At 38.8% G+C, this 12,197-nt stretch overlaps 1 protein-coding gene across 1 annotated transcript in view; it reads left to right on the forward strand.

Moving 5' to 3' along the window:
- The window catches only part of LOC128652196 (leucine-rich repeat-containing protein 58), a gene marked incomplete at its 3' end in the record, with an annotated part of 25,737 nt that extends 13,540 nt beyond the window's left edge, over positions 1–12,197 (forward strand). Inside the window, exons 2-3 of the mRNA XM_053705136.1 lie at positions 1,781–1,909; positions 12,035–12,197. Of these exons, the coding sequence (XP_053561111.1) occupies positions 1,781–1,909; positions 12,035–12,197 (292 nt within the window). The remainder of the gene's footprint in view (positions 1–1,780; positions 1,910–12,034) is intronic.

Consider the following 12,197-nt stretch of genomic DNA (forward strand, 5'->3'; position numbering starts at 1 on the left):
GTGATTCGGCTTACCTTTTCTTTCATGTGGATTAGGAGGTTCTTCGTTCTAAATTTGAGCAGTTTCTCTCTAAAGTGGTTTCGGATGGAAATTGTTGTTCCTTCTCTCTGTACCAACTTGGATGTTGTGCGTGCTCTAAAATTCATCCTACAGGCGACTAAGGAATTTCGCCAGTCTTCTGCCCTGTTTGTTTCTCAGGGAAGCGTAAGGGTCAGAATGCTTCTGCTACTTCTCTTTTCCTCTGGTTGAGAAGTATAATTCGTTTTGCTTGTGTGGCTGCTGGTCAGCAGCTTCCGTAGAGCATTACAGCTCATTCCACTAGGGGTGTCTCTTCTTGAGTTTTCAAACATGAAGCTTCTGTGGAACTGATTTGCAAGGTTGCAACTTGGTCCTCTCTGCATACTTTTTCAAATTTGATATTTTTGCCTCGGCTGAGTTTTTTTTCTTATGGGAGTAAAGTTCTTCAAGCGGTGGTGCCTTCTGTTTCGGTGGGTCTGTCTTATTCTCCCTCGTTATCTGTGTCCTCTAACTTGGGTGTTGGTTCCCAACAGTAATTGATGACATCGTGGTCTCGCCATATCTTAGGAAAGAAAACAAAATTTATGCTTGCGTGATAAATTTATTTATATATGGTGAGTCCACGACCCCACCCGTTTTATTAAGACAGTTATTTTTGACTAAACGTCAGGCACCTCTACACCTTTTTTGTATTCCTTTTTCAATTTCCCTTTGGTCAAATGACTGGGGTTTGTCGGAAGGGAAGTGATACTTAACAGCTTTGTTGTGGTGCTCTTTGCCTCCTGCTGCTGGCCAGGAGTAATATTCCCCAACAGTAATTGATGTTGTGGACTCGCCATATCTGGAAAGAAATTTATCAGGTAAGCATAAGTTTTGTTTTTGTACCTCCTTCAGTAATTACAGACAATACACATGTATAATATGGTTTCACTGAGCATGCTTGATAAGAGGGATTGTAGTAAGGCAGTTCAACATTGCAAAAAGTGACACAGATGCGATGTTCACTTCTGGGTCATACAAATAAGTGCTTAATATTTTACTTTGTTTGTTACACGAAACAGGAATACTAATTTCTTCCTAGGTAGCAATAATGGGGTTTATATTGGCTCTTTATTTGTAGTGCACTGTGTACAAAGACTTGTGTATTTATAGCTTCAGTTGCACAAGTACTGGTAACATTTTGTCCCTGAGAGCTCACAATCTATCTTCAGTTATTAATAGCTAAAGTCACCTGCAACCGCTACTAAAGAATGTGACTTCTTTAACTCACATGTGATCCCACCCACTGATGTACCTAATTAGTAATGGTGATAAGGTCATTCACTGTGTGACACCACAACAAAGGGCAGCGATATCTGTGATTATGGCGTGTGATCTATTTACCGGTATTCTATCTATTCCTTTATCCAAACTGCTTGTGACTAGAAAAGGTTTGGATTTCAGAATATTAGTTTGGAGAAGGAATAAGGACTATTATTTGCATTTTAGAAGAAGGGGAGGGGGTGCAGGCTGAGAAGATTGTGATCTACTAATAGGGAAAAATAGTAATTTGTAAAACTTGTATTCATTAATATAACCATTTTAATTTTTTTAATTTTTTTTTTTTAATAAAAAAAAAAAAAAAGGTTCTGTGCTTAACTTTAAACTTTTTCTGTTTGGGCTGTTGAGGGTTTTGTGTGGCAATCTGTAGGTGTTATCACTGTATACTAGTTGGTATATTGTTTGCACCTCTGCTAATTTTGTTTTCCCATCCTTTTTCTAGCCTAGAATTCCTGTACCTGGGTGGTAACTTTATCACCTCGATTCCTCCAGAACTGGCCAACCTGCCATACCTCAGCTACCTGGTGCTGTGTGATAACAGAATACATAGTGTGCCCCCGCAGCTTGCACAGTAAGTCTGAGAAATAGGTTTCTAATGGATTTCTTCAGGGCCAGACTGGTACCAAAAAGAGGCCCGGGCATTTTAGGACAGAGGCCCACCCTCCACTAACCCTTTAACCGCATACCAAACATGTATATGACATTGTACACTATAATTACTCCAATCATATGTATAGAAAAAGCAGCAGTTTAAGGATATAGTAATTTGCCTGAAATTTTGGAATCAATACATGGTATTATTTAATTGGTTCTATGCAGGATTGTCTATTCCATAATTGCTATGATATTTAAGAGGGGTATTTATCAAAGTAAGATAAAAACAGCTAATTTCCATTGTAATAATAGTAGGCATCTGGGTTTTTTTTTTTAAAACAATTTACTAAGCAATGTACCAAAGCTATAAAGTCACACACATACACAGTGTACCTTGTATTTCCATCTATAGATATAAATTATAACAACTACCTTTTTTATATTTCTGAATTATTTATTATGAGTCACTGTCACATACTGCTATTCTGATAAATTATATCAGTATGTGACAGTGATTCATGATAAATAATTCAGAAATAGAAAAGTAATAGTTATCATTATTCGAATCAGTGACAATCAGATTAGGCCCATAAGATTACTTACTGGCTCAGGAAATACATTTTTAAACAAAATGCAACCTCACTTGCTGGGTGATAACCAATACCTGACAGCTACAGATATAAATGACATACTGTTAACCGTTTCCCTGCAAGAATGTATGACAGACAGTTACCCACCCACCCTCGCACTTACAAACTTGGAGATCTTTCTTTCATGTAATTGGCAAGAGTCCATGAGCTAGTGACGTATGGGATATACAATCCTACCAGGAGGAGCAAAGTTTCCCAAACCTCAAAATGCCTATAAATACACCCCTCACCACACCCACAATTCAGTTTTACAAACTTTGCCTCCTATGGAGGTGGTGAAGTAAGTTTGTGCTTGATTTTTTACGTGGATATGCGCTTCTCAGCATTTTGAAGCCTGATTCGTCTCAGAGTACAGAGTTTGTCAGAGGGATGTGAAGGGAGTATCACCTATTGATTCTATGGTTTTCCTCACGGGAAATCTTTTCAAAGGTTCTGTTATCGGTCGTAGAGATTCATCTCCTACCTCCCTTTTCAGATCGACGATATACTCTCATATTCCATTACCTCTACTGATACTGTTTCAGTACTGGTTTGGCTATCTGCTATATATGGATGGGTGTCTTTTGGTAAGTAGGTTTTCATTACTTAAGACACTCTCAGCTGTGGTGTTTGGCACTTTATGTATTATAAAGTTTTAAATATATGTATTGTACTTATATTTGCCATGAGTCAGTTTTATGTATATTTCCTTTTGCAGACTATCAGTTTCAAAATTGGGAATAATATCTAGGAAGTTATATTTTATTACCTGGGGTATAGTCTTTTCTTCAAATTTGACTGCTTTTTCATTAATTTTCGCAGGCAAAATCAGGCTTGCGAGGTCGCAAAATGCTGATATTTATTGCGTCATTCTTGGCTCTTTTTTTTTTTTGGCGCAAAGGTATATTCGATGACGCAAATTCGTCATTTCCGGCATCTTAGTTGACGCCTGTTTTCCTTACACAAGGTTGCGTCTGCCATGACGAGAGTTTATTTAAACGACACTTCCTATATGCCCCTTGCTCTTTTTTATGCTCAGAGGGCTATGCTGTTTGCATTTTTTTTCCCATTTCCGAAACTGCCATATAAGGAAATTGATCATTTTGTTCTATATGGTTTTTTTTCTCTTACATTTGCAAGATGTCTCAATCTGATCTTGTTTCAGAAACCACTGTTGGAATCCCGCTGCATGATAACAGTTCTACCAAAGATAAGTGTATCTGTTGTAAGTGTGTGTAGATTATGAGGCCGAATTATCAAATGTCTGTCGGACCTGATCCGACAGTGCGGATCAGGTCCGACAGACATCACTCAATGCGGAGAGCAATACGCTCTCCGTATTCAGTATTGCACCAGCAGCTCATAAGAGCTGCTGGTGCAACTCCGCCCCCTGCAGATTCGCAGCCAATCAGCCGCCAGCAGGGAGGTGTCAATCAATTGAATTGTGGCGATTCCTGTCCACCTCATCAGAGCAGGCGGACAGGGTTTTGGAGCAGCGGTCTTTAGACTGCTGCTCCATGACTTGTGTTTCTGGTGAGTCTGAAGACTCGCCAGAAACAAGGGCCCTCAAGCTCCGTACGAAGCTTGATAAATGGGCATCCCAATCTCCAGCTGTAATATGTAACAGTTGTCATGACAAGCTTTTGCATGCAGAGAATGTATCCTCCAGTACTAGTACAATGCCTGTTGTAATTTCAACATCCTGATGTACATCCTGTGAATATAAAAGATTTTTTATTGTTGATGTGAATCAGAAGGCTTCGTCTGCTATTCCGCCTTCTTAATTATCCTCCTCTGAGGATCTATCTGGTTCAGAAGATCCTTCCTCAGATATTGACACTGACAAATCTACATATCTCTTTAAGATGGAGTATATTCGTAAAGAAGTGTTGGTTGCTTTGGATATTGAGGACCGGAAAAGTTGAAATCTGTGACATAACATACGATCCGCCGGTCTCAGTCCGACACAGATCAATGCTTACGTCACTACAGATGTTCGAATGCAAATTTGGCACTGACTACTTTTTGCTAGTTAACAAATATCTAACAGGTACGCTCTCCACTATTCCGGCCCAGCGTACCTGCATTTCAATCCGCTGCTCTGGAGGCGGCGGATGCCATAGGAATCAATTGAAGTCTGAAAGCAACGAAAGCTCATGTTCGCTGCTGCCCGATATCCCATTGATTCCTATGGGAGAATAAAAGTTACGTTTACATCTAACATTTTTTCCCTGAGTCTAAACACACCTAATCTGCCACCCCCTACACCGCCGCCACCTACAATATACTTATTAACCCCTAATCTGCCGCCCCGCCACTGCCGCCACCTACAATATACTTATTAACCCCTAATCTGCCGCCCTGCCACTGCCGCCACCTACAATATACTTTACTCCTAATCTGCCACCCCCTACACCGCCGCCACCTACAATATACTTATTAACCCCTAATCTGCCACCCTGCCACTGCCGCCACCTACAATATACTTATTTACCCCTAATCTGCCGCCCCCTACATAAAAGTATTAACCCCTAATCTGCCACCCGACACCGCTGCCACCTACATTATACTTATTAATCCCTAATCTACCGCCCGACATTGCCGCCACCTACACAAATTTATTAACCCCTATCCCGCCGCTCCCGGAGCCCACCGCAACTAAATGTAATAACCCCTAAACCCCTGGCCTCCCACATCACTACCACTTAGTAAACCTATTAACCCCTAAACCGTCAGTCCCCCACATTGCCATAAACTAAATTCACCTATTAACCCCTAACAGCCCGCTAATTTTATATTAAATATTAACTCATCCCTATCTTATAATAAATTTAAACTTGCCTTTAGATTTAAACTATTAATGAACCTACCTTAACTATTATACTAAAATTACATTAAACTAATAATCTACCCTGTTATACTAAAATTACATTAAACTACAAATTAAATTAACTATTATATATTTAAACACCTAACCCTACTCAAATAATTTAAATCTACAATAAAAAATTACAAAGTTACACAAAATAAAAAAGAAATTATCAAATATTTCAATTAATTACACCTAATCTAAGAGCCCTATGAAAATAAAAAGCCTCCCCCCAAAAAAAAAAAAACCCTAACCTACAAATAGACCTTAAAAGGGCCTTTTGCGGGGCATTGCCCCAAAGAAATCGGCTCTTTTACCTGTAAATAAAAAATACAAATACCCACCACCCACACAACCAACCCCCCCAAATTAAAACCTAACTAAAAAAAACTAAGCTCCCCATTGCCCTGAAAAGGGCATTTGTATGGGCATTGCCCTTAAAAGGGCATTTAGCTCTATTGCTGCCCAAACCCTAACCTAAAAATAAAAACCCACCCAATAAACCCTTAAAAAATCCTAACACTAACCCCCGAAGATCCACTTACAGTTTTGAAGATCCGACATCATCCTCAAAGAAGCCGGCAGATGTCTTCATCCAAGCGCCCGAAGTCTTCATCCAAGCCCATAGAGGTTTTCACCCAGGCGGCATCTTATATCTTCATCCATCCGGCGCGGAGCGGCTCCATCTTCGACATCAGACGCGGAGCATCCTCTTACTGTAACAATGAAGGTTCCTTTAAATGATGTCATCAAAGATGGCGTCCCTTAGATTCCAATTAGCTGATAGAATTCTATCAGCCAATCGGAATTAAGGTTGAAAAAATCCTATTGACTGTTGCAATCAGCCAATAGGATTGAGCTCACATTCTATTGGCTATTATAATCAGTCAATAGAATGCAAGCTCAATCCTATTGGCTGATTGCAACAGCCAATAGTTTTTTTTTTTTTTTTTTTTTTTTCAACCTTAATTCCGATTGTCTGATGGAATTCTATCAGCTAATTGGAATCTTAGGGACGCCATCTTGGATGACGTCATTTAAAGGAACCTTCATTGTTCAAGAAGACGTCGTAAGAAGAGGATGCTCCGCGTCTGATGTCTTAAAGATGGAGCCGCTCCGCGCCGGATGGATGAAGATAGAAGATGCCGTCTGGGTGAAGACCTCTGCAGGCTTGGATGAAGACTTCTGCCGGCTTCTTTGAGGATGGATGTCGGATCTTCAAAACTGTAAGTGGATCTTCGGGGGTTAGTGTTAGGATTTTAAGGTTTTATTTTTAGGTTAGGGTTTGGGCAGTAGTAGAGCTAAATGCCCATTTAAGGGCAATGCCCATACAAATGCCCTTTTCAGGGCAATGCCCATACAAATGCCCTTTTCAGGGCAATGGGGAGTTTATATTTTTTTTTAGTTAGGTTTTTATTTGGGTGGTTGGTTGTGTGGGTGGTGGGTTTTACTGTTGGGGGGGGTATTTGTATTTTTTTATTTACAGGTAAAAGAGCTGATTTCTTTGGGACAATGCCCCGCAAAGGGCCCTTTTAAGGGCTATTTGTAGGTTAGGGTTTTTTTTTTATTGGGGGGGCTTTTTTATTTTCATAGGGCTCTTAGATTAGGTGTAATTAGTTTAAATCTTTGATAATTCCTTTTTTATTTTGTGTAACTTAGTGTTTATTTTTTTGTAACTTAGTTGTTAGTTTTTTGTAACTTTTGTAATTTTTTATTGTAGATTTAAATTTGAGTAGGGTTAGGTGTTTTTTTTAAATATATAATATAGTTAATTTAAGTTGTAGTTTTAATGTAATTTTAGTATAACAGTTGGGGTAGGTTCATTAATAGTTTAATATAGTTTAATGTAATTCTAAAGGTAAGCTTAAATATTTATTATGATAGGGATGAGTTAATATTTAATATAAAGTTAGCGGGTTGTTAGGTTTAGGGGTTAAACAGTTTAGTATAGTGGCGGTGCTTAGTGACAGGTTATAAATAAAGCTGTGAAAAAGCTGAAGAGCAGCGAGATCGATGACTTTAGTTAACAGTCCGCTGCTAATCGCCCCGTACTTGGTGCACGGCTTTTTGACAGCTTTTTATATAAATATGTAGAGCGTATTCAGGTCCACGGCAGCAATGTCAGGGGAGCGTATTGGTGCCGTTGAATGCAAGTAAGTTGACGGCTTGATAAGTAGGCCTCTGTCTTTAGCTATTTTAGCTAGAAGAGCTTTGTGGATTAAATATTGGAATGCTGACAGGGTTTATAAATCTAGATTACTATCTCTTTCCAAGGTAATAATTTATTTGGTTCTCAGTTGGATTCATTTATCTCAACTATCAATGGGGGGGGAGGGAGTTTTTTTTTTGCTTCAGGATATAGTCCTAAGGGTAAATCTAAAACCTTCAAGTTGGAATAGATCCAAGCCCTTTAAGAAACCAAAGCTAGCCCCAAGTCTGCATGAACCTTCATGCAGACTTGGCCCTCATTTCAGCTCGGCTGGTGGGGGACAGATTTAATTTTTTTTTCCAAAACATTTGGTCAGATTATGTCCAAAATCAGTGTATTCAGAGTGTTGTCTCTCAAGGGTAGCAAATAGGATTCAGAGTAAGACCACCTGTGAGATATTATTTATTTTCTCACACATCCCAGTAAATCCAGTAAAGGCTCAGGCTTTTCTGAAGTATGTTTCAGATCTCGAGCGTTCAGGGAGAAATCATAACAGTTCCGTTTCAGGAACAGGGTCTGGGGTTTTATTCAAATCTATTCATTGTCCCAAAGAAAGAGATAATGTATTCGGGCCAGTTCTGGATATGAAATTTTGAATCGTTTTGTAAGAGTGCCATCTTTCAAATGGTAACTATAAGGACTATTCTGCCTTTTGTTCAGCAAGGTCATTATATGTCCACAATAGGCTTACAGGATGCATATCTTAATTTTCCGATTCATCCAGACCATTATCGGTTTCTGAGATTCTCTTTTTCTAGACTAGCATTCTTAATTTGTCGCTCTTCCATTTGGCCTAGCGACAGCTCCAAGTTTTTTCTCAAAGGTACTTTGTGTCCTACTCTCTGTATTCAGAGAACAGGGTATTGCGGTGTTCCTTTTTTGGATGATACCTTGGTACTAGCTCAGTTTTTTACATTCTGCCGAATCTCACACAAATCAACCAGTATTGTTTCTTCAAAGACATGGTTGGAGGATCAATTTACCAGAAAGTTCCTTGATTCCTCAGACAAGGGTCACCTTTTTAGGTTTCCAGATAGATTCAATGTCCATGACTGTCTCTAATACAAGACTAATGAAATTGGTTTCAACTTGTCAAAACCTTCCGTCTCGATCATTCTCTTTGCTTGTTATGGAGCTGTCTGGGGATCTGACAGCACAAGGAGTTTGGAAACCTCAAGAGGCAAGGTTACCAATTAATATTTTAGAAATCTGTACTATTTTCAGGGCTCTTCAGGTTTGGCCTCTGTTGAAGAGAGAATCATTTGTTTTCAAACAGACAATATTACAACTGTGGCATATGTTAATCATCAGGGTGGGACTCATAGTCCCCTAGCTATGAAACAAGTATCTTGGATACTTTCTTGGGCGGAATCCAGCTCTTGTCTAATTTCCCTGGTACATATCCCAGGTATAGTCAATTGGGAAGCGGATTATCTCAGCCGTCAGACTTTACATCCGGTGGAGTGTTTTCTCTCCATCCAAATGTGTGTTTTGTTTTTTTCTGATTCTTCAGATGTGGGGTCTTCCAGAAATAGATCTGATGGCTTCCCAGCTAAACAAACTTCCCAGGTACTTGTTCAGTTCCAGGGATCATCAGGCAGAGTCGTTACATGCTTTAGCAGTTCTTTGGTTTTACCAACCTGCTTATATTTTCCTGCCTCTAGTTTTTCTTCCAAAATTGATCTCCAAGATCGTAAAACAATAGTTTGTTTTTCTGGTAGTACCAGCATGGCCTCACAGGTTTTGGTATGCGGATCTTGTTTGGATGTCCAGTTACCAACATTGGCCACTTCCTTTAAGACCAGACCTTTTTGTCTCAAGATTCGTTTTTCCATCAGGATCTCAAATCTTTAAATCTTTAAATTTGAAGGTATGGAAATTGAACGCTTAGTCATAGAGGTTTCTCTGACTCAGTGATTAATACTATGTTACAGGCTCGTAAATCTGTTTCTAGGAAGATTTATTATCGAGTTTGGAAGACTTCTATTTTATTTTACAGTTTCTTCAGGATGGTTTGGATAAAGATTTGTCTGCAAGTTCCTTGAAGCGCCAAATCTCTGCTCTTTCTGTTTTTATTTCACAGAAAGATTGCTAAGCTTCCTGATATTCACTGTTTTTTTTATACAGGCTTTGGTCCGTATGAAGCCTGTCATTAAATCGATCTCTCCTCCTTAATTTAATTTTGTTTTGAAGGCTTTTACAGGCTCCTCCTTTTGAGCCTACTTTCTTGGAAAGTGTTTTTCCTTTTGGCTATCTCTTCTGCTAGAAGAGTTTCCAAATTATCTGCTCTTTCTTGTGAGTCTCCTTTTCTGATTTTCCATCAGAATAAGGCGGTTTTGCTGACTTCATTAAATTTCTTCCTAAGGTTGTGAATTCTATTAACATTAATAGGGAAATTGTTGTTCCCTCTCTGTGTCCTAATCCTAAGAATTCTTTTGAGAGATCCTTACAGTCTTTGGATATTGTTGGAGCTTTGAAATATTATGTTGAAGCTACTAAAGATTTCAGGAAGACTTCAAGTCTATTTGTTTTTTTCTGGTTCTAGGAAAGGTCAGAAAGCTTCTGCCATTTCCTTGGCATCTTGGTTAAAGCTTTTGATTCATCAGGCTTATTTGGAGTCGGGTCAGCCCCCGCCTCAGAGAATCACAGCTTATTCTACTACATCAGTCTCCACTTTGTGGGCTTTTAAGAATGAAACTTCAGTTAATCAGATTTGCAAAGCAGCAACTTGGTCTTCTTTGCATACATTTACTAAATTCTATAATTTTGATGTGTTTTCTACCAAAAACTCAAGCAGCTGTTTCAGTTTGATTCCTCTGCTTTATGTTTTAAGGTTTTTGTTTTTGTTTTTTCTTTTCAATTATGAGAAACTTATTTTTTGGATGTGGATTTAATTTTTTCAGCGGAAAATAGCTGTTTTTTTTATTTTATCCCTCCCTCTCTAGTGACTCTTCTGTGGAGTACCACATATTTGGTATTTATATCTCATACGTCACTAGCTCATGGACTCTTGCCAATTACATAAAAGAAAACATAATTTATGTAAGAACTTACCTGATAAATTAATTTCTTTCATATTGGCAAGAGTCCATGAGACCCACCACTTTTTTTTTTTTTTTTTTTTTTCAGTGGTTTTGATTTTTTGTATAAAGCACAATTTTATTTCCAGTTCCCCCTTTTTTTTTTTTTTTTAAGCTTTCTACTCCTTTTTCTATCACCCACTACTTGGCTATTCGTTAAACTGAATTGAGGGTGTGGTGAGGGGTGTATTTATAGGCATTTTGAGGTTTGGGAAACTTTGCCCCTCCTGGTAGGAATGTATATCCCCTACGTCACTAGCTCATGGACTCTTGCCAATATGAAAGAAATTAATTTATCAGGTAAGTTCCCCAACATTTGAAATGTTCAAAAAGGGACAATAGCGGTGCGGTTTAATATCGTTGTGGATGTACAATATTACTGACTGGTAACTGGGGCAAATGTTTCCTTGACAAAGATGCACAGAGCTACAGTTTTTTTCAGTGTGGGCGGGGCTAAGAACCGACGGCCCAACAGCTTCTGTCCCTATGGTCAGTCTGGTCCTCTGTTTCTTTGTTTGAGACTAAAAAATCTTTATCAGCATTTTAACCTCTAGAAAATGTACTGCACATGCTTCTAAATGTTATGACACCTTTATTGTGCATATTTATGTAGCATATGTTTTTGTTTTTTTGGTTAATATTGTGATTTTGAGAGAAACCTTTTGTTTAGTGTGGATATTTGTACTGTCTTTGTTTATCCTTTCAAATAGAAACCTTAAGTGGACAACCAGTACACAAACACGGGAGTGTGTGCAGAATTGTGTACTATAAATATTATTATTTTTATTCTTATTATTCTCCTTGTTTTTGTGTTAATGTGTCTCTAAGCCCATTACAGCACGATTCAAATTAATGTGATGGTAAATCCTAGCGTTTCTGAAACACTAGGATTTACCATCGGAACAAATAAAGGACTTTCAGAACGCTATTTGGCTAAGAGGTGGAAACGTTGCCTCTCAGCCAAATAGCATTCTGCCATGGGCTGCCTTTGCAGCTCAGTGAGGTGAATGCTGCAAGCAAAGGAGATTTTAGCATGAAGTATTTTATACTTCATGGCTGAAAGTCCTTTATTTGTTCCAATGGTAAATCCTAGCGTTTCAGAAACTCTAGGTTTTACCATCACATTAATGTAATCCTGAGGAGCTTGGGTTTTTATATATAGAATAAGTTGCAAAAATGAGAGCACTTCTAGGAGTCGCATTTGCCTAGTCCTGTACTAGGGAGATGCACAAGCCTCATGAATAGAGTGCGTAAATAGCTGAAATGTGACGTTTTTGTATCCCTGTTTTATGTTCCTTTTCTCCTCTTCCTTTAGAATTCATTCAATGCGGTCACTCAGCTTGCACAACAACCTCCTGACCTACCTCCCTCGTGAGATCCTCAGCTTGGTGCACCTGCAGGAACTCAGTCTGCGTGGGAATCCCTTGGTGGTGAGATTTGTACGTGACCTGATTTACACGCCACCCACTCTGCTGGAA

Source organism: Bombina bombina, chromosome 3 (assembly GCF_027579735.1).
Source record: "Bombina bombina isolate aBomBom1 chromosome 3, aBomBom1.pri, whole genome shotgun sequence".
In the NCBI taxonomy this organism is placed as follows: Eukaryota; Metazoa; Chordata; class Amphibia; order Anura; family Bombinatoridae; genus Bombina; species Bombina bombina.